Source organism: Cnephaeus nilssonii, assembly GCF_951640355.1.
Source record: "Cnephaeus nilssonii genome assembly, chromosome: 21".
NCBI classification, from domain to species: domain Eukaryota; kingdom Metazoa; phylum Chordata; class Mammalia; order Chiroptera; family Vespertilionidae; genus Cnephaeus; species Cnephaeus nilssonii.
In genome coordinates, this window is record NC_137092.1 from 25,375,658 (window position 1) to 25,397,804 (window position 22,147).

General features: G+C 43.0%; 1 protein-coding gene across 2 annotated transcripts in view; it reads left to right on the forward strand.

Annotated features, from left to right (window-relative positions):
- RGL1 (ral guanine nucleotide dissociation stimulator like 1) overlaps nucleotides 1–22,147 on the forward strand; it is a 220,785-nt gene that overhangs the window by 89,913 nt on the left and 108,725 nt on the right. Inside the window, exons 1-2 of one of the 2 annotated variants that reach the window (XM_079760834.1) lie at nucleotides 13,498–13,737; nucleotides 14,745–14,855. In XM_079760834.1, the coding sequence (XP_079616960.1) occupies nucleotides 13,711–13,737; nucleotides 14,745–14,855 (138 nt within the window). In that variant the 5' untranslated portion in view covers nucleotides 13,498–13,710. Of the gene's footprint in view, nucleotides 1–13,497; nucleotides 13,738–14,744; nucleotides 14,856–22,147 lie in introns of those variants that run through there. The other variant, XM_079760833.1, reaches the window with a different exon arrangement.

Below are 22,147 nucleotides of genomic sequence, written 5' to 3' on the forward strand. Positions count from 1 at the left end.
GAGCCTACAACTGGAAATGTGTGCCCTTGACAGGAATCGAACCTGGGACCCTTCATCCACATGCCAACTGTCAATCCACTGAGCCAAACCAGCTAGGGCTGTACCTCTTTCCAATACTTTAAGTTAAACTATATTATTAACATTGGTAATATTAGTTAATTAATAAAATGTTAATTTCATCGGTTTCTTTTTAAATTTGGCAGCTAGAAAAGTTGAAATTACATAAGTGGCTCAGATTATATTCCTATGGGGGCAGTATTGCTCCAATCCTTTCTCCATGTCACAGTCAGATCTCTTAAAAATTCAAGTCTTCTCATGTAACTCTACATGAAACCTCTTTATGGCTCTGGATAAAATCCAGATTCTTTAACATGGCTCCCAACCTCTTTGTAATCTGACACTTACCTCAGCTCTCCACAGCCCTTCCCACGGCACTCATCCTTCAGGAATATCAAACTATATCCCGTTCTCTCTGTGAAATCGCGTTGCTTTCTTTGACACCCATGCCTCTGTTCATGCCATTCCTTTTCCTGACCCTTCTTATCTGCTAACTTTGGCTTTCCATTAAAGTCTCAGCTGTAGACTTTCCTGACTCCTTGACTCTGGATTAGGTGCTTGTCCGGGCCCCGCCACGTGGCTGCTCCATTGTAATGGTCTCACATTCTTCTAAAGGTCCTATTCACTCATGTCTCTCCTCCCTACCCTGTAAGTTCTTGGACAGCTGAGGCACTGTATTGATCCCCAGCACCTAGCACAGTACCTGAATCATAGTGGCTGCCTACGTGATTGTATGCATGAATGAATGGAGCCGTTGTGCCAGGCAATATGAACCTCAACCAGGATAGTGGGAATGAAAAGGACAAGTCACGCAGGAAAGAGCCAGAATGGACATCATAATTCTTGAGTGCAGGCAACTGTGTGAATGTACCCCTGATTATAAATGGGTATGAAGAGCTCATGTACTCATAAGGTGCTTTAAGTCCTAAATAATGTAAGCAACAGCAAAGATGCAAATAAATGTTCTATGAAAAAAATAGCATGGTATTTGGAATCAAAAGACTTGGGTCCAAGACCTGGCTCCTTTACATTGTCTTTGTAATCTGGAACTTTGAGTGGAGATAATAATATCTCTACTTTTGGAGTCATTGTGAAGATTAAGGGAACTAATATATGTAGAATTACTTTGTAAAGTGACAGAAAGCGTTAGTAATTACCAACACAAAAATATGCATACCTGCACATAGATAATAGTCATGCTGTGGTAGCTAAATTACACATAATTCTGACCTACCTCAAGCAGGGTGGGTAGATCTCAAACCATCCTAGCACAGAGGAACTTGGTTAATCGATACTGGGTAAAGTTATATATTTCCATCAATCTGACTCATGGAATCCTCTGGTGAGAGAGTGAGCAACAGGTACAGTGGCCTGTGTCTAGGCAGGTCATTCTCTCTGGGTGGCTGCCTTCCCTCTGCCTGGTCTATGATGACCTCGCATTTGACCTCTATGCTTGTGCTCATGCCTTTCTGAACCCTTCCCCATTGCCTGGAAATTCTGTTCATACCCAAGTCTCCTTCAGGGGGCTCACAGCATTTAGTATCTCTAAAGCTGCTTCCCTCCCTGACCCCTTCCCCCCCCAAAGAGATCCCACTCTCTGGTCTTCTCTCCCGTTCCCTGGTCAGGGATAACACTAACATTGAGTATTTCCAAGGTGGGACTTGAGAGAAGGCCTCCCATCCTGCCCCCAGACATGTGCCAGACTCTTACCTGGGATGTGCTAGGATAGCCATTCTAATTGGGGCAAATTTTAACACTCACAATCTGGTTTGGAATTTAGAGTCTGGCTGGTTCCATAGAAGCCCACAATAACGCCCTTCCCTCTTGCCTGCTTACTTCGTTCATTTCCTTCTTTGCCTCCCTTACTTTGGATCCAGGAACAGTATGTACAGTACAGGTCAGTGCCTCACACATAGGATGTGCTCTGTTAAAGTCATTAAAATAGTCATTTATTTATCTGAGCCTTCACAGAGGATTAGTTATAGGATAATGGGATTAAATAAAATAAAACAAAAGCATACTTCATGTGTCCAAGGGACATATATCCAGTTAGTATATTATACTATTAAGACAAATTAGTACTCACAAAATGAAGATATAGTGCTAACTTCTTTTTTTTGGGAAAAAACGTACAGTACCAGCCTATTCCCAATTACTATGTAAGGATGTGAAAGTTGGACAATGAAGAGACTGATGGGAAAAAATGGGTTCATTTGAAATATGGTGGTGGAGGAGAGCTCTATGGATACCCTGGACCACCAGACAGATGAACTAGTAGGTCCTGGAGCTAAACTGGCAAAACTGAAGCTGTCCTACTTCAGACACATAAGAAGGTAGGGTTCTTTGGAAAAGACAGTAATTCTGGGGAAACAGAAGGCAGTAGGAAAAGGGAAGACCAAATATGAGATGGATTGACTCCATCGAAGAAGCCATAGGCCTGAGGCTACAGGAGCTGAGCAGGGCTGTTGAGGACAGGACATTGCAGATGTCACTCATTCACAGGGCTGCCCAGAGTCAGAGTGGTATGTTTGGTGAGCTAGTGGGCCATGCCTAGGAGTCTATTCAATCTGTGATCCCTCTGAGTCCTGGGCTTTGCCCTATTCTGTTTCTTTTGCCTGGTTGGTTGCCCCTCACCCTCAACCCCTCCCTGTGCTATTTCTTATTCCATCACATCTTTCAGAACTCACTTTCTTTGGGAAGTATCCCTGAATCCTACAGACTCAGCTTGTATACTCCAATAGAAACCTTTCTCTCAGCATTTATGATACTGTAATGTACATGTTTTGTCTGTTTCTCTAATCTGTTAGCACCACAACTGTCTTGTCAAAAGTTATTTCTCTATTGCCTAGCACAGTGCCTGATATATAGTGGACACTCAGCAAATATTTACTGCATATTCGTTGAGTTAATAATAAGTAGGTAAAGGACTCTTTCAGAGCCTAGAATAATTTCAGAATCAGAATACATCAGAGTAGCCGAAACCGGTTTGGCTCAGTGGATAGAGCGTCGGTCTGCGGACTGGGGGGTCCCAGGTTTGATTCCGGTCAAGGGCATGTACATGGGTTGCGGGCACAGCCCCGGTAGGGGATGTGCAGGAGGCAGCTGGTTGATGTTTCTCTCTCATCGATGTTTCTAGCTCTCTATCCCTCTCCCTTCCTCTCTGTAAAAAATAAAAAAAAAATACATTAGAGTAAATTTCAGAATTATGATCTAGCCTCTGGCTAAAGTGACTCTCTTACCTTTACTGATTTCTGTTCCATTTAACAGATGTATTAACTGGGATATAGATTTGGCTGCATGTGACAGAGAGAGCCAATTTCACTACAATTTAAACATGAAGGAATCCTACTTCTCTCTCATGAAATGGTCCTGAGACAGGCAGTCCAAGGCTGGTATGTAGCAGCTTTGTCCTGTGAGATGATGACCATGGCCAGGCTCTGTCTATCTTGCTGCTCCACCATCCTAGGATGATGCCCTTGTCCACCTGGTTAACTGGCATGCCCAAATCCTAGCAGGTCTAATTTTGTTTTGAAATCTTTGGAACCTACACCCAAAGCGAATTTAATTTAATTTCTTTTTGGTACCTGGAACTGATTCTAGGGCCTTTGGACCTTCTTAGGGCATCTTGAGTCTGCTATAAATTTATAGAACTAATCAAATTGAGGGGTTTTCCGCTCACTTCCCAATCCCCACTTTACCCCTAAGCCTTTTCGGGTGGGGGAAGACTAAAAACTTAGCCCGAGGTGGGTATGTATGCCAAGAATGCCAGCTGGTCCTCATGCTAAGCTCATGCAGCCTTCATTTCAACCAAGGGTGGTGTGGTTTCCTCAGGCACAGGACACATGAGCATCACAGCATGACATCCTGGCAAGTTATAGGAGAGAAATTCCTTTGAATAATGTTAAACACATTACTTATTTGGCTATAAGAAAAAACATACTACTTATTTTGCTATAAGGTGGCCATATAACTTATGATTGCACCATGCTTTTCTGCTGGGTTTATGATATTCTGGAGAGAAATCATTAGATTTTATGATTAAGGTCTGAGATGAAGGCCACCCACTCCATCATTTCTCCCCTCCCACAATGTCCTGTCCTCAACAGCCCTGCTCAGCTCCTGTAGCCTCAGGCCTATGGCTTCTTCGATGGAGTCAATCCATCTTATAATTTAAAAATATGTCCTTCCCTTCCTACCCCTCCCTCCCTCCCTCCCTCCCTCCCTCCCTTCCTCCCACCGTCCTCTTTGAGGGGAAGGCTGAAGAGCCAGGGTGGAAGTGAGATCTCTGTGCAGCTTTCCAGAGGAGCAGCTGTTTTCCTAACTAGAAGAAGCTGAATAAACCAAGGTCATGACACATCCCTTCTCCAGCCCCAAACTAAACACGTTTTCATTCTACAGACCTCACTTTACGTCTTAGACAAAACAGGATCAGTATGGGTTTGTCTCAGTTGATTCTGCCAGTTGAACAAGAAAATCAGAAGAACCAAAGATCTGTCTAATATTGTTCCTGGCAAAGGCATTATATGAGATACTTTCTGATTTTTAAGAAGACATGATATACAACCAACAATCAACTCTCTAAAGTGGTGAAGTTCTTTCTGTTTTGCTTGTCCCTGTGTGAATAGTTACCAATATTTGTAGTGTTTTGGTTAATTATTGTTATAGTTATATTTCCATTATATATGTTTTTCTTTTCTCTCCACCTTCTCAAAACTTCTCCTTTAAGGCAGAAACTTTCCATTCATGGTTTCATCCAAAAGACAACTATTTCTGGGAAAACACTGCATTTAAGCTATTCAGCAATTCTGGTGTTATGTAACTGACCACACTAAGGCTTTCAATTAACTTTGGTTACATTTTATTGAAGAGTGTCATCGAATAGAATAACTAGCCATAATTAAAAAAAAAACTTTTGTATGTTTTAAACAGGGGAAGTCCTCCTGAAGTATATATAATTTCTTGTGATAGCAACAAAGGTAAATCTCATCCTTTTCAGTATTCTAAAGTCCACTGACTATATCCCAAGACTGATTTTAGCGTTTGAGAATTTTTAATTGCATGAGCGTTCCTTTCCGAGTTAATTTCCACAACTCAAGCTCTCTGTGTTCTTCTCGTCCTCATGCTCTTCTCTCTCCTTATTTTTGTTTGGTCTTCTTCAGTTGTGGGTGCCTCTTGAGACTGTTTCTCTTCCCCTGAGGAGGAATCATATGATTTATGGTTTCAAACAACTTCCTTATATACATACCAACTTGCAACTAACTTTCTTCATTTCTAGTCTTTATCTTTCCTTCTGATCACTCTTCAATATCTCTGTTTTCTTTCTCCTCAGAACTGAACTGGTAATTTTTTTTCCCCAAAACAGAACCCGCCCCCCCCTTTTCTCTTTATTCTCATGTTTCCACTTCAATCCCAGTGTCCCAGTCTTAAAACCTTGTAGGTTTTTTGTTTTCTTTCCTCTCCTATTTACTTGCAATACTCTGCCTATCATCAGGTTGCAACATCAATTAAAAAAAAAATCACTGAGATTCATTTCTTTATTTCAAATTTTGTCTCAACGTAGGTGTTAAATATTTTGCATGTCCATTACTCCAACAGTTTCCTATCAGTAGGCTCTACCTCCATGCTTTCTTCCCTCTAAGCCAACCTATGGGAAATTATTAGAATCATCTTATTCACACTCTGCTTTATCATTTCAATGTCCTCTTAAGAAAAATTCAAGAATCTCCACCAGCCAGCTACTTTATCCAAACCTCATTTCCTTCGACTGTATGAGCCACTTCTCCAACCAAATATCATCCTTTGAACCTGCCATCCTCTCCCCTGGAAGACCTCCCTCTCTTCCTCCCAGTCCATATTTCTTTTTCTTTAAAGGCTGTAGCTGACACAGCCTTGATAAAGGCTGTAATTATCTGCAGTGCCTCCTGACCGATTTTCTGTGTCCTCTTGGTGACACCTTGCACAGTCTGCCAGATTTCCTAATCTGTACTCTCTGATCTGTGGATTTGTAAAGTCCATTTTTCACTTATGCTCTTTATGTCCTTTCTCTACTTTTAGAGAAGTAGTATAAGCAACTTAGAGGTGGAGGCAATATTGAGTGATTCATTTATATGACTCAACAGCAATCACTAAGCACTTACTGAATTTATAGCATGGCATTTATCTACGTATTTAGCTGTCAATCAATGAAATGGTTATTGAGCATCTATTCTGTGCTAGGCACTGTGTGAGCTGCTAGAATACAGTGGTGAGAAAAAAACAGACATTTCCTCTGTCTTTGCAGGGTTTGAGGAACAGACATTTACCAAATAATCATACAATTAAATGTAAAATTACAACTGTGATAGAGCTACAAAGAGAGGAACATGGTGCCATGAGAGCACATCTTAGGGAATGTAACTGGGGTGGGAGAAGGGAAGAGGGAGGGATGTCCCCAAAGGGGAGAAGCACATGTGTAAAGGCTCTGTGATGGAGGGAGCCAGATATGTTCAAGGCGACGATGACGATGGCTGCTACTACTAGACAACATTGAGTAGTAACCATGGTGCCAGATACTGTGCTAAGGGTTTAATGTGGATTATCTTATTTAATTCTCACTATGAGCCAAGGTGTTTGTATCCCTATTTTTTTATAGGCTTAGAGATATTAAACACCTCATCTCAGAAGTGATGCATCCAGGACTCAAAGCCACCACAAGTTACACATAACTTAGTCTCTAACTTATAGTGGTTCTCACTTATTTGGATTTTCAGTGCCATTTCAATACCATTATTATGTAAAAAGTAGGCTCCTTTAGCCCCCAAACAACATATGATTTGGCTAATTGCCCAGTGAGTCCATCTGTAATTTTGGTCAGTCTTCATGGCATCAGGTCCCTATTTTCCATTTTGCAGAATGTTTTATTATGTATAACACAGACCTGCTCTCATGTCTGAGCCGATTGTTGTATGTTTTCAATCAAGGGAACAAATTTCTTGCTGTCCTTTTTTCTTTTACAGAAATCTATAATTAGATGAGGAATAATGCTCATTAGTCCAAGTTACACATAGTATTCCAGTAACCAACTTCCTCCTTGGGGGAGCATCATCAACAATTAAGAGTAACCACCAACAATTGGTAAAATGTTTGTCATCAGGACCAGGGGAGTCCCCTGCTTTGGCCTGCCATCTGTCAGGGCTATGTTTATGTTTCCTCTGTCTCCACTTTCTACCCCCAGGGCAGCCTCTTCTTTAGTTGTAGTAGGTGCATCTAACATAGGCTTGTGAATTGCTTCCTTAAATAGAACTTAATAACAGCATTGAGATTTTAATTTATACCTTACAGTATATCTGTGATAATTAATAAAATTACTTTGGTCCCTCAGAAAATAGAAGCAACTCTCTACTGCTTAAAGAGTGTTTAGAGGACTGTACTTTTTTTTTTTTTTAAATCCTCACCCGAGGATATTTTTTATTGATTTGAGAGTAAGAAAGAAAGAACAACATCAATGAGAGAGAGAAACATCATCGGTTGCCTCCCAAACATGCCCCGACTGGGGATAGAACCCGTAACCTAGGTATGTGCCCTGATCGGAAATTGAACCTGCAGCCTTTTGGTGTATGGGACGACATTCCAACCAACTGAACCACTTGGCCAGGGGGAGGACTGTTCATCTTTAACCAAGCATGCCTGGATCTTTACCCTTTGCAGTGCAAGGTTGGAAGTTTAAGAGAAGAGTGGGTAAACAGGGCAACCTCAGTCAGCATAGCTAGAAACAACTCCAGCAGGCTGCCCAGCTGATAGTGGGAAGCGGAACATGAAGTAAATTGGTGAGCAACATAGCCCATAGGCCTAAGAACAGTAGTTTGCCTTTTTTTAAAAAAAAAATAAATATTTTATTGATTTTTTACAGAGAGGAAGGGAGAGGGATAGAGAGCTAGAAACATTGATGAGAGAGAAACATCAACCAGCTGCCTCCTGCACACCCCCCACTGGGGATGTGCCCGCAACCAATGTACATGCCCTTGACCGGAATCGAACCTGGGACCCTTCAGTCCGCAGACCGACGCTCTATCCACTGAGCCAAACCAGTTTCGGCAGTAGTTTGCCTTTTGACAATACTTAAATATTGTTGGGGAAAGGAGTAAAAAAGGTAACGTTTATTTGCTTATGTCCTCCATCAAAAGTTTTTTAGGGACATACAGATAGCTGAAGGTATAGTTTCTGAATAAAATGTTGCCAAATGGCTACATCAATTCCATTCAAAGGTGGGAAAGGTTTTCAGACTCGTCACTTTAGGTAAGGCTGCAGGCAGGCAGAGGCAACAGGCACTCAACAGCCCTGAGGTGTGGAGGGGAAATCCTGACCTCTCACTTATTTAGCTTTCTTCACCTAGCTGCTGTGGCTGCAGTTGTTATTAGTGTTATTATTATTGATCTCTTAGGACTGTTCTCCAAACTTTTCATTGGGCATAGGACATTATAGTCCAGCAATGAGTTTGAGGACAGAACCAAGGCCTTCCCATTTCTTACCATCCCATGCTGATATTGCTGTCTTCAAGACAAGTTTTCCAGCCCCAGCTGGCTTGGCTCAGTGGATAGAGTGTCAGCCTGTGGACTGAAAGGTCCTGGGTTTGATTCTGGTCAAGGGCCCTGGTTGTGGGCTCTATCCCAGTAGGGGGCGTGTAGGAGGCAGCTGATCAATAATTTTTTTCTCTCATCATTGATGTCTGTCTCTCCCTTCCTCTCTGAAGTCAATTAAAAAAAAAAAAAAGACAAGTTTTTCACCCTATATATCCAAGTACAATATACATTATTCTTCCACTGCCCATTCTTTTCTGTCATGCAGCCCAAGCTATTACCCAAGCAAACATGTAAACAACCGGCAGATTGCAAACCAAGAGCAGTAAATGAACACAGACTTACATTAAAGGGAAAGAATGGGAGGATGGGGGGGGGGGGGGAGGAGATACGTTTTTATTCAAGGCCTCTGACATTCCAAGTACTCTGTTAGGTGCTTTATTATTAACTATGATGTTGTACAGTAGACCTCTAGAATTTTCCATCTTGCATAACTGAAACTTGATATGCATTGAACAGCAACTTATTTCCCCTCTTCTCCTACCCTTGGCAACTACCATTCTACTTTCTGCTCCTATGAGTTTGAATGCTATAGATACCTCATATAAATGGAATTGTGCAGTTCTGTCCTGTGACTGGCTCATTTCACTTAGCATAATGTCTCAAGGTCCATCTGTGTTGTCACATATGACAGGATGCCCTTGTTTTTTAAGGCCAAATAATATTCCATTGCATGTATATACCACGTTTTTTAATCCATTCATCTGTTGACGGAGATTTAGGTTGCTTCCACATCGTGGCTGTTATGAACAGAGCTGCAATGAACATGGGAGTACACAGATCTCTGTGAGATCCTGATTTCAATTATTTTGGATACATACCCAGAAGTTGGATTGCTGGATCATATGGTAGTTCTATTTTTAACGTATTGAGGAACCTCCAAACTGTTTTCCATAATGGATGTATTTACATTCTTACCAACAGTGTAGTACAAGGTTTCCTTTTCTCCACATCCTTGCCAACATTTATTATTATTTATTCATGTATTTTAAATATATTTTTTATTGATTTCAGAGAAGAATGGAGTGGGAGAGATAGAAACATCAGTGATGAGAGAGAATCATTGATCAGCTGCCTCCTGCATGCCCCACACTCAGTGCCCCAAACTGGTGAAGGAGCCCACAACCCAGGCATGTGCACTGAGCGGGAATCAAACTGTGACCTCCTGGTTCATAGGTCAATGCTCAACCATTGAGTTATGCTGGCCGGGCTTGCCAACATTTTTTAAAAATAATGGCCATCCTAATAGGTGTAAGGTGATATCTCATTGTGGTTTTGATTTGCATTTCTGTGATGATAAGCCATATTGAGTTGAGTACCTTTTCATATACCTTTTGGGCATTTGTATGTCTTCTTTAGAGAAATGTTTACTCAAGTATTTTACTTATTTTAAAGTACAGTTGCTTTTTTGCTATTGAGTTGTAGGAGTTCCTTATACATAGTGGATATTAACTCCTTATCATATTTGTTATTTGCAAATATTTTTTCCTATCATAGGTTGCTTTTCACTCTGTTGATTGCTCTCTTTGCTGTGCAGAAGCTTTTTAGTTTGATGTAGTCTTATTTGTCTATTTTTACTTTTGCTGTTGATGTTTTTGGTATTATGTCCATGAAATCAGTGCCAAGACCAATGACATGAAGCTTTCTCCTATGTGTTCTTCTAGGAGTTTTACACTTTCAGGCCTTGTGTTTTAGTCTTTAATCCACTTGAATTAATTTTTCTGTATGGTGTAAGATAAGTGTCCTATTTCATTCTTTTGCCTGGATATCCAATTTTACCAGCACCATTTGTTGAAGAAACCATCCTTTCTCCATTATGTATTCTTGGCTCCCTTGTCAAAGATCAGTTGATTGTAGATGCATGAGTTTATTTCTGGGCTCTTTATTAGGTTCTACTGGTCTATATGATTGTCTTTATGCCAGTTCCATACTGTTTTGATTACTGTAGCTTTGTAATATGTTTTGAAATCAGAAAGTATGAGACCTACAGTTTTGTTCTTCTTTTTCAAGATTGCTGTGACTAAGCAGTGTCCTTTGTGGATCCATATAAATTTCAGGGTTGTTTTTTCTATTTCTGTAAAAAATGTTATTGGAATTGTGTAGGGATTGCGTTGAATCTATAGATCGCTTTGGATAGTAGGCACATTTTAACAAGATTAAGTTTTCTAATCCATAAACATGGGATGTTACTCCACATTTTTTGCATCCCCCACAAAACCTGTTAGAACTAATAAATGAATTCAGTAAAATTGCAGGATATAAAGTCAATATATAAAAAGCAATTGCATTTTTGTACACTAACAATGAAAATGAAATTAAGAAAATCCCATTTACAATAGCATCAAAAAGAATAAAATACTTAGGAGTAACTTAACCAAGGAGATCAAAGACTTGTACACTAAAAACTATAAAACATTATTGATCTCCTTTTAATAAAACTTGACCTGTCTTCTTAGGATCATGCTAAGTCATGGGTACACTAATCTGGTAAATAAATTCAAACTTAGTTATGAATGACTTGTTGGTTTATCCTTCCCACATATTGACTAGGAGTATTCCACCCAAAGGTATGTGTAAGAAGGTAACAATGACTGAGCTGCCTGCAGGTGAAATCTTTAAAATTAAATATTTTAAAAATTATAAACTGCAATACTAGATTGCTCTATCTAGCGTAAAACCAGTTTGCTCAGTGGATAAAGCGTCAGCCCATGGACTGAAGGGTCGCAGGTTCAATTTTGGTCAAGAGCACAGGGGCATGGCAGGTACCTCTGTTGGGATCCCATCCCAGTGGGAGCATGTGCGGGAGGCCACCAATCGATGTGTCTCTCTCACATTGATGTTTCTCTCTCTGTGTCTCTCCCCCTCCCTTCCACTCTCTCTAAAAATCAATGGGAAAATATGCTCAGGAGAGGATTAACAATAACAACGAAAAACCAACAACCAGCCTTTTTCTTTTTTTATCAGCATTTGGACAAAATCACATTCTTTATCAGGTATAGATACAAGTAATTATTCTTGGGAAAATCTCTCTGAAATGATAACTTCAGCGAGAAGACATCATTTTAGATTTCCCCACATGGCATACATACAGAACTTCCGTGAGTCTGGGAAAATACAGTTTGGGAGGAAGTGCAATAATAAAGGAATGGAACTTTTTTTATCGCTTACCATGTGCTAGAAGGCTTGCAAACCTATTTCATTTCATCCTGTTCAAACGCTACGAGGTAGACGTTCGTCCCACTTTGCAGATGAGGAAATTGAAGCTCAGGGAAGTAGAGCCCAAGTTCTGTCCTCATGTGAGCGTGGATTTGAAGCTGGGTCTGCTCGAAGTCTGTCCTTTTCTCTTTCCCCACCAGGTGGCCAGCCAGGGAGAAGGTGGTGAGATGTGAGTTACCATTAGCTTCCCTGTCCAGGAAGGCTTCCTGGAAGGGGCGAGGGCAAAGAAACGGCTTGATATCCGTGAAGTAGAAAATCTTCAGCAATCTTCAAATTCACGGCGATGGTGAAGTTAATCCGCGGGCTGCTGAGCGGTCCTCAGGGACATTTGTGGTCTTCAGAATCTCAGAATGGGTTCTCCAGGGGTGGCCTGGGGCCTGCGGATGGCTTAGGAAGCAGGGAGGTTGGGCTTCCACATGACTTTCCTCAGGACTCTGGGGGCCTTGTCCTGGTGCTCACAGGAGGATCTGGTTTTCCTGTCTCCGCAGGTACTGAGCCCTGGAGGTTCTGGTTGGGTGAGGAGACCTTGGCTGAGTGACTTCAAGATGTCCTCAAGTGTCCTAATGTCCTTTTGTTTTTCCTTGATGCACTGTGTCATTTATCCCGCCTTCCTGGGAACATCAGAACACTTGATTCTCTAGCTTTTCAAACAGCTTGTGATATATTTATTATTAACCAGAGCCTACCTTATGCCTTACTATGGCAATTCGTGAGCCATCTTTAAAAAAACACACAAAAGGCGATTAAACTCATTTAGGGGTGAATAGTGTAAAAGACATGAGCCCTAAAGGTTTTATAATTGGCATGGAATTCCATAATGTGCCAAAGTTTGATTGCATTGTCATCTGGTATCTTGCTGTTGATTTATTAATGTGGAGTCTAAAAATGGCCATAATCTTTTGTCCTGAGAGCAGATCTTTCTGTTATGACAAAACTCCCTCTGGCAGGCTCTCCATGAATGGCGTTCCCCCTGTGGTTATTATCCTGCTGTGTCCCTACAGTACAGACAACTGGAGATGGGTGCCCGCCCACTTTCCACTCACTCAGTCCCAGCAAAACCCTTTTCTGCCTTCCCTCCCAGGACGGCCAGGTACTGTGGGATGACCTATGGTTTGTAATGGGTGGTAGAGTCCAGAGTAATTTCCTGTGTGTAGAATGATGAGGCGGACCAGGGTTCATACCCCGGGCACAGGTTCTGTACACAGCCTCTGAGCAATTCCTTTTCCTCCTTTTTTTTTTTTTTTTGCCTTAATAAAAAACTTTCTGCATTCTAGTATTGCTTCACTCATTGGGGTCGCCCAGATTTAATGGACATTCCATAGGTAACAGGCAGATAACACATTTTCCCGACCCTCTCCCCCCACCCTTCTTGCACTCCTCCTCCTCTATTTCTTTTAGCGAAGGGAGAAGACACATTTCTGTCCCCTATACCGCACCCGATCCTTTTTTTGGCAGCGGCTGATCACCGGGGAAAGTCGGATCACCTGCAGAGCTGGAGAGAGCCCTTCCCCGCTAACGCTATCCCTGGGGTTTGAGGAGGGAGCGTGCGCTCCCAGGCACAAACAGGAAAGCCTGACATCACGGAGTGGCGGAGTGGCGTGGGGAGGAGTCTGCGGCGCCCTCGCTCGCTGCTCGCTCGCCGCGCTCCCTTTGTGGCCGGAGTCGCGCGCACCGGCGGCGGCGGCGGGGGCAGCGCAGCGCGTGTCTGTGCTCGGAGCGCGGAGCGGGGGCCGGGGCGCCGCGGCTGAACCGCGCAGGGACCCCGTTGGCCTGGGAGCAGGGCGCACCATGCCGCGTCCCCGTACCGGAGGGAACACTGAGAATGAAATTGCTTTGGCAAGCTAAAATGGTAACGGAACTCTGCCTCTCCCCGCTCTGCTGGGGCCGCTTCTCCCGCTTTCTCGGGGCGCGTTTGGGACTCCCTCGGAGTGAGCGGAGCGGGAGCGGTCCGCCCCCGCTCGGGCGCTGAAGCGTTCTCACTCGGCGCTGTGTGCCTTCCGCGCTGCGGGTCTGCTCCCTTTCGGGGAGTCCTCCTTTCTCGGCACTTGCCTTCGGTGTGTCTGGGGCAGATGTAGGTCCGGAAGGGACAACTTTTAAGGAAAAAGAGGCTGGGTGAACCGCGGAGCGCTTCTGTGCCCGGCGGCTCTTGAACACAGACTGGAAGCCTCGCCCGGGACATGGAAATCCGGGGAGTCCATGCACACGTTTTACTAGAAGCTGCGTGATGATGTGTCGCTTCTTCTGCACTTGCCAGATGATTTTATGGAAATAAAAACTTTCCACCCCCCCGCTAACTTTTTGGGTCCCCAAACAATAAGAGGAGAAAAAGTCGATGGGAAGCGTTTGACTTCCAAAAGCGTCAGGACCCTTGGCATTTTAAATGCTTGTTTGTGTCTGACTTTAAAATGTAGTTCGCTCAAATAACCGAGCCACTTCTAAAAGTACAAACTTTTTTTCTACCAATGAATTATTTTTTCTTTCCTTTAAGGAGGAAACGTTAATCAGGACTAAACCACCGTTTCTTTAAGAAGAAAAAAGAAACCCACAAAATAAAACACACACCTTAAAAATTATTTAAGATACGTGAGTGAGTCTAGGGAAAGAAGTAAGTGGAAAAGTCCGGGGATCCTGATACCACAGGAAAGGGCCGGGGGCCAAGAAAATCTCAGCGTTCCCTTTATCGCAATGTGTCTTGCATGGCTCTGATTGGAATATTTATTTTGAACAGCCTGCTTTTGCCCTGAGTGCTGGGGTAAGCAGCAAAGCAGCTGGGAGAGATTGCGGTTTGCAGCGAGGGGGGCGGAAAATAAAACAAAACAAAAAACCTTTTTCTTTCTCTTTCCCATCCCCTGGTAGAGCTCGATTCAGGACTGGGGTGAAGAGGTAGAGGAAGGAGCTGTTTACCATGTCACCCTGAAAAGAGTCCAGATTCAACAGGCTGCCAATAAAGGAGCAAGATGGCTAGGGGTGAGTAAAGCTGGAGAGATGTGAACTTTGGAGTTGCTGTGTCTGTTGTTCTGTGAATCTCATTATTATTTAGCAGAGGCTGGCTTCTCCCCTCTCCCCCCATTCTCTTTCCGCCTTAGAAAGAAACTGCCAATGACCAAGTATTTGCACCAGCTGTACAGGGCTGTCTGTTTTTGCACTTAATTTTTCCAAAGCATCTTCCCCAGGTTCCTCAATAATTCAGAACCTCTGAGAAACATCTTGAGGTATTTGGCAAATAGAGTTGGGATGGAGGAGCAGAAGGTGACACAGAATAACAGGACCAGAAAGCAGCGCTCTCATAGACGAGAACCACAAGCAGTTTTGTCCAAATGGCACCCCTTTCTCTCCCGGTCTTCCTTCTGCTGATGCTGACAGCCCCTCTCTTACTCCAACATTTGTGGAGTACCCAGAATGCTCAGGGGACAGACCATTCCAAATCTGCTTCCTGTGGGGGGCGGCAGAGGTCCCACTCTTACCTCCTTTCTACAGCCCACGAGGAGGCAGATGCATGCGCCATGCCCGCGGCTCATGTGTAGTGCACATAGACTGTTGGGCCTTGGGAGAAACACTGCCTCCATCAGCAAGATTTCCCCCCCACTGAGATTCTAAAATCTTGAGTGGGATCCTGTGAGGTTATTCCTTATCACTTAATGGATCCTTCAACACGTCCCAAATAATTAGGAGATGTGAGAAATGGAAAGCTTGGCGACAGGATCACTAGTTGAGCCAGCGTCAGCATGTGGCAGAAGGAAGGAACTCTTGATCTGGAACTGGAAGTAAGTCTCAGAGAGAGCAGTGAGAGGTGGCACTAGTTACAAAGCAGGGCACAGACACTGGGAGAGCGAATAGAGGGGATGAATGAGCTTTCGCCGGGCCTTATTCTACCAGTAGCCACACTCAGGCTCCACCGGTTATGGGCTTGAGAGCAATGAAGATTATGCCCTTGCATCCATCTTTATTGACTTTGGGTCTCAGAAAACTCAGTGGCGGGCTGGCGTGGCTCAGTGGTTGAGCGCTGTCCTATAAACCAAGAGCTTGTGGTTCAATTCCCAGTCAGGGCACATGCTCAAATTTCGGGCTTGATCCCCAGTGTGGGGCATGCAGGAGGCAGCTGATCAATGATTCTCCCTCATCATTGATGTCTCTATTTCTCTCTCCCTCTCCCTTCTCTGAAATCAATAAAAATATATTTAAACAAACAAACAAGAAACAAAAAAGACCAGAGGCAGCATGTGACTTGTAACTCCCAGAACTTAAGGCAGGATGGCCAGCAGCCACGATTTCCTCCGGCCTGGTCTGCTGGTCTGCTGACCTCCTGACACAGGCCTTCATTGCTCTCGGCTTCCCCAGCTGCTTCAACTCGGGTCTTTCCTGCTCTGTACTTTGGGCTGAGGTCCCACCCACTAGGAGAGTAACTGTTAGAGACCTCTGCAGGTGTGGCCTGACTTGAGGTCTTCATTGGACAGGTCGGAGACTTACTCTGAATATGATTTAAAAATTAATTAGGTGCATCACCAGTAGGTCTGCTAGGGAAAGAAGAACTGGAGTGCTGACAAGTCATCACTTTGTTTTTGGTGGTTGTGTATATGCTTTTTGTTTAGATGTAGTGTTGATGTGGTTTGTCCTGTCCGGGTATTTCAAAATGATTCACAGGTCCTGAACCAGCTGCCTTCAAAAGGGTCATTGTATTTGCTGATGCTGGCTGTTCCTCTTCTTCTAATGAGACTGATGTTGCTTGGGTGACAGTTTTAGTTTTTAGCCAAACATAGCAGCAATGAATCAGTCATGGGGAAGTGGAGGGGTTAACTCTGTAGCCCCAAATGCACACAGTATGGTTCATTGAGATGTTCACAGTTACTTAGTGGCAGTCTTACTGACTGTTCTGTACACTGGCCTCCACTTCTCTCCCCCTCTCCCCGTGTTCCCAAGTTTATACAGTGTTTAGAGTTGGTTCACCCAGACTTAGCAGTGGAGCTGAAATATTGAGAGGGAGGATGATATAAAAAGATTGCTTCTAGTTGATGGAGGAATCTGCCCCTTCCCTCCCATTTCAACAGAGCGCTATTCGCTGTTACCACCCCAGTCCTCAGGAGCAACTTCTTAGGAACTCTCCAACGCTGATCCCACTAGAGTGTGTGTTTGTCTGTTGGGAAGAGCTGTTTTTGTCCTTGGAAACTCCAGACTTGATTAAATGTGACTCAACCAGTGGAGCCATAGCAATTCCAGACTCTTTCTCTTTAGGACCTGGTGGCTTCTCCATGTTTATTTTCCTGTATTCTAGTAATCCTCTCAAAATTCTTTTCTTTTTTTTTCTTTTTTTTTTTTACCGAGAGGAAGGGAGAGAGATAGAGAGTTAGAAACATCGATGAGAGAGAAACATCGATCAGCTGCCTCCTGCACACCCCCCACTGGGGATGTGCCCGTAACCAAGGTACATGCCCTTGACCGGAATCGAACCTGGGACCCTTCAGTCCTCAGGCCGACGCTCTATCCACTGAGCCAAACCGGTTTTGGCTCAAAATTCTTTAAAGCAACTGGTTTAAAGCAAACTAGAGACTGAGGTGAGGTAAGGGTATTATTGAAATAGTACAACAACCTTCTGGAGAAGGTGGAATCATGATTATTTCTCCCCCCCCGCCCCATGGAAATTAATGCCCAGAGAGGTTAAATTGCTTGCCAGGGTCACACAGCTAGAAAGTGGAAGAGGCTGGGTTTGAACCCAGGTGGTTAGTTGCTTGCTGTCAGGAACAGCCTTAATTATAATACTGTTTCCAGAGTAGTGGAAGAGAATATTGGCTCAGAAGAGCAAATATACTTCTGGTGTAATCTTACCGTAGATACTGCACACCTGGTGAAGGACTTGAGCAAGGTGGCTTCTTTTCTTTATGTTTTGAATGATCACTTGAGCTACAAGTTGAGATATTTGCTGTGGAGATGTGTATCTTATCAATATGCTTTCCGTTTTGGATGCGTAAAGTGTGGTGTACCAAAGATATGTATGAGGCTATGTAGCACAAGAGGGTGAGCATAGCTCTCGTTTACATGCCTTTTATAAATATTTCTCTCTTTTCTGAGTCCAGTGCAGCTAGAGAGTGGTCCGGTTCTTGAGTAGGGGCAACGGGGGATTGAGAAAATGAAAGAGACAGACACAAATACAGTAGAGAAAGCTGGGACTGGGTAGGAACACTGTCCTCTGATGGAGAGAGAGGGACCCAGAGCCAATACAGCATGTTTAATTTATACTGAAAAAATCAGGAAGTTTTACTAAAGCCCAAGACAAAGGAGATTATATGCATTCTTGGGTGGGCCAGAGTTGTATTCATTCCTGGTGCTTGACTGGATTTAGATAATGAAACCCACCCCCTGGCGCCTGGGCTGAAGGTCAAGCTGACAACACTACTGCCTCTGGCAAGTTGTGTTTCCAGGACAAGGCTCTGCCAATGCCACTGGATTCATCTGACAATAATTAAGAAATGCTCATGTGCCTTCCCAGGTGTGCTCTACAGCCTGTAAGACTTATTTAAAAAAGCCTAAAAGACTGAATGCAATTTTGGTATTTTCTAGTACTCAGATCTCGAAACATAATTACATTCAGTTTGGGAAGGATAGCAAAATAATTTAATTTAATTAATTTATTTATTTATATCAATTTTATATTTTTATTGATTTCAGAGAGGAAGGTAGAGTGAGAGAGAGATAGAAGCATCAATGATGAGAGAGAATCATTGATCAGCTGCCTCCTGCATGCCTCCCACTGGAGATCGAGCCTGCAACCCGGGCATATGCCCTGACCAGGAATCAAATCGCAACCTCCTGGTTTATAGGTTGACGCTCAACCACTGAACCACACTGGCCAGGCGATAGCAAAATAATTTTACACCCTTATATGTGAAGTATCATACCATCCACAACATGTAGGGCATTCTCTTGTGTTAGTTAAATTTTGTGTTCAGTTGATCTTTTGAAGTAGAACCCTCTGTCTTTGGTTGTAAATCACGTGACCGAGTGTGGCCCAGGCTGGGTTCACTTATACATGTAGCTGCAGCTTTACCCATTGACAGTGAGATTATGTTCGGTAACTTTGAAAAACCAAATATTATTGAAATATCAACCCAATACTTATTCTATAATAACATCATAGACTGGGATAATTTTACTGGGCTAGAGCCCTCAAAGAAAAATGGCTCCAATGATGTCATAGAATCATAAAATCTCAGGATTGGAAGAGATTTGAAAAAGTAATTTCATCCAACTATTCAGTTAGCTTGTAGAATGTCCAGTGATTTTTGGAAAAGCAAATGGTCAAAACTGATTATTTTTCTTTGGTCCCAGCATGGTGGTTATACATTGATGTGAAATGTAGAAATGATTTAAATTAATGTTAGTAATCTTTGGAGGCAGGAAATGTACCATATTCAAATGGACAGAGGAAAAAGACCCAACTGTTAGGTAAGGGGCCTTGCTGTCCGGACCCATTCTGCTGTCTTTAGAATACGACAGACACAGGGTCCAGAAAAATGTATCTAACCTCAGATAAGCTCAGAGTGGGGGTGTTTGTTTCACAGGCAGGAGTGGTAGGGCTGGATCACCTCTGCAAGGTTTGTGGGGCGTAGGATGGTCAGTGGGTAGTCACAGGGCTTCTCTCAGTTCTGCGCTTCTGTGGTTATGTGGTCCTTGTGCTGGGGCCCCAGCACCTCCCCTCCCTACACCCCATATTTATCACATGTCTCCCACATAGGCCCTTGTTGGGTTGAATTGAAATGCTTCATAGCTGGGATGCTGATAAAGATAGTGAAACACAATTTGTGTTCAGAGAAAGCAGAAATATTTAGAAATAAAGGAACTGGAAATATGTTACAGAACTTAGCACGTAGGGTGAATTGCGGCCAGTCCGTGGGTTACATGGGGGCAGTGGTAAGATAACCACTTGTCATATCTGGATTCTGAAGTTGACTCTCACTTGGGTACACTATTTAGGTTGACTCCACCTGGTGTTCTGCTGGTGTTACTATTCATGTTGCCTTCAAGTGGCTTATAATGCTTCACGTTTTCAACTAACGTCACTTCCGGAAGCTCCTCTGATCTCCCAAGTCTGGAGGAGGCATCCCTGGGGCGTGGCCCAGAAGCATTCTCTGTCCCTCTGCCATGCATGTATCTCACTCTTGTACTTGCCTGTTTGTTCTGAGTGTCCCCACCACGCTATCAGCTGGGTGAAGTGGCATCTGTGGCCATCTAGCTGGCAGAAACTCAGTAACAGTTTGTTGAATGAACAGATCAAGCTTCACTCCTTTATGGGAGACGAATACTGTATTGATAAATATGAACGTATGGTTACTCCTCATAAAGAAAACAGCACAAAGATGTTAGCTTATAAAGTAGAGGAGGGGAGCATGGGAGTGAGAAAAATCAATTAGGTAATGATTATGGCTATCTTACTACATCCTTTCTGGAACAAAGCCGGGCACAGACAAAAGTAGTGATTCTGCATTTTAACAAAAAATTCATGGCAGTGAAGTAACTAGGGAATTCTCCAGTGCCTTTTACAAGCAATAGGTCCCAGAATTGTGATTATACATTGACATGAAATGTAGAAATGGTTTAAGAAAATGTCAGTATTCTTTGGAAGCAGGAAATGTACCATATTCAATGTACCAACTCCAACTGTTAAGGTTCTTTTATTTTTTTTTCCAACCCTTGACTGGAATCGAACCTGGGGCCCTTCAGTCCTGGGGCCGACACTCTATCCACTGAGCCAAACCAGTGAGGGCCAACTGTTAAGGTTCTTAACAAGGGCCCATTCTGCTATATTTAGAATATGACAGACAGAGGGTCCAGGAAAATGTGTTTAACCTAAATTCAAGTGGGGATATGTGTCTTATTGCTGAACGTGGGAGGAAGATAGGCCATGGAAGAGTTAAAGAGTGTTGGCGAGCATTGCAATGATGTGTGGTGTGACAGCTCAGGAGCGGGATCTTAGAGCTGTAAGGAGATAAGCCCTAGAGAGCCTTAGTTTATAGTTGGTCATCTTTGTTTTCATCTAGGAAAACTGGCCCTTGGGTTGCATTATTCTTGTCTATGGGAATGTTTAGTTTGGGCTTTAGAACGTAAATGTCAAAAGTTAGTAACCATCTGTAAATGAACCAACTGGCATTATTCATTTTGACCTTGGGAACATGTTTCTAAAATAACCCCAAAACATGGTAGCCTAAACCAGTAAAAAAAAAAAAAAAGACAGTAAATTTGAGTTGCCTGAGCGAGTTGGGTCATTTCACTGCTATCCAAACCTGTTGGGATCGATCTGTGCAAGGACTGTTTAGCCTTGTTATCAAGAATATCCATTTCAGTTCATCCACCCAGGAGGCACCCAATTGAGTTCAAAATACGTAACAGCAAAATATAAAAGGCCACGGTGCATGAACTTTTTCTATTTAAACTATACATCTGTTAAATCTATATTATAAACATGTTTCCTTCTTACTCCCATGAAATTGTAAGGAAAGAGTTTCTTGGAGTTTTCCATTTAGAAAGAGAAGGAGAGCAATTGGTATATTGTGCCTTTCCCATTGTCGCTTAGCTGGCATTGGTCACTATCTTACTGTCCCCTTCCTGTAGTTTCCTTTTTCTATGGCTTACACATCTTTTTATGCTTCCCCCTTCTAGTTAATCAGTGTCTTGTAATGACTGTCTTATATTAAAATGTGCAATAATAAGCTAAAGTAAATAAAACATTTGAATTTCTACTATGATATGCTTTTTATAGAAAAAAGTGATTTCTGTAAGCAAAGCCAGGAAATTATTGGTTCAGTGAGGGAAGATACTAAATGATGTTTCATTTATTCCATCAGAGAGGCTTAGCCAGCTCGCTAGTGCCTGCTGATGGGTGTGGATGTCTCCATAGAGTTGAGTTGGAGTGTGGAGTTTGGGGTAGTTTCTGGGTCGTTTGCTAGTAATCACATCTGGTGTGACCCCCTCACTACAGTTGCATGTCTCTGCATGATTCTGTCATCTGTATTTGAGTCTGCTAACCTCGCCTTTGAGAGCGCTCATTTATTCATCAAAAGCCTACTGTATGCCAGACCCCATGTTAAATCTTGGGACTCCAAAGTAAAACTTAATGAGCACTGCTTGTTTGTAAGGAGCTGACAGGGAGTGGGGAGACGGAGACTGACTAGTTACAGTGTATTGTGCTAAGTGTGAGCAGTGCCACATGAGAGAGATCCACGCTGTGTTAGGGGAGCCCTGGAGGGGGGCCCTGTCAATCAGATGGGAGT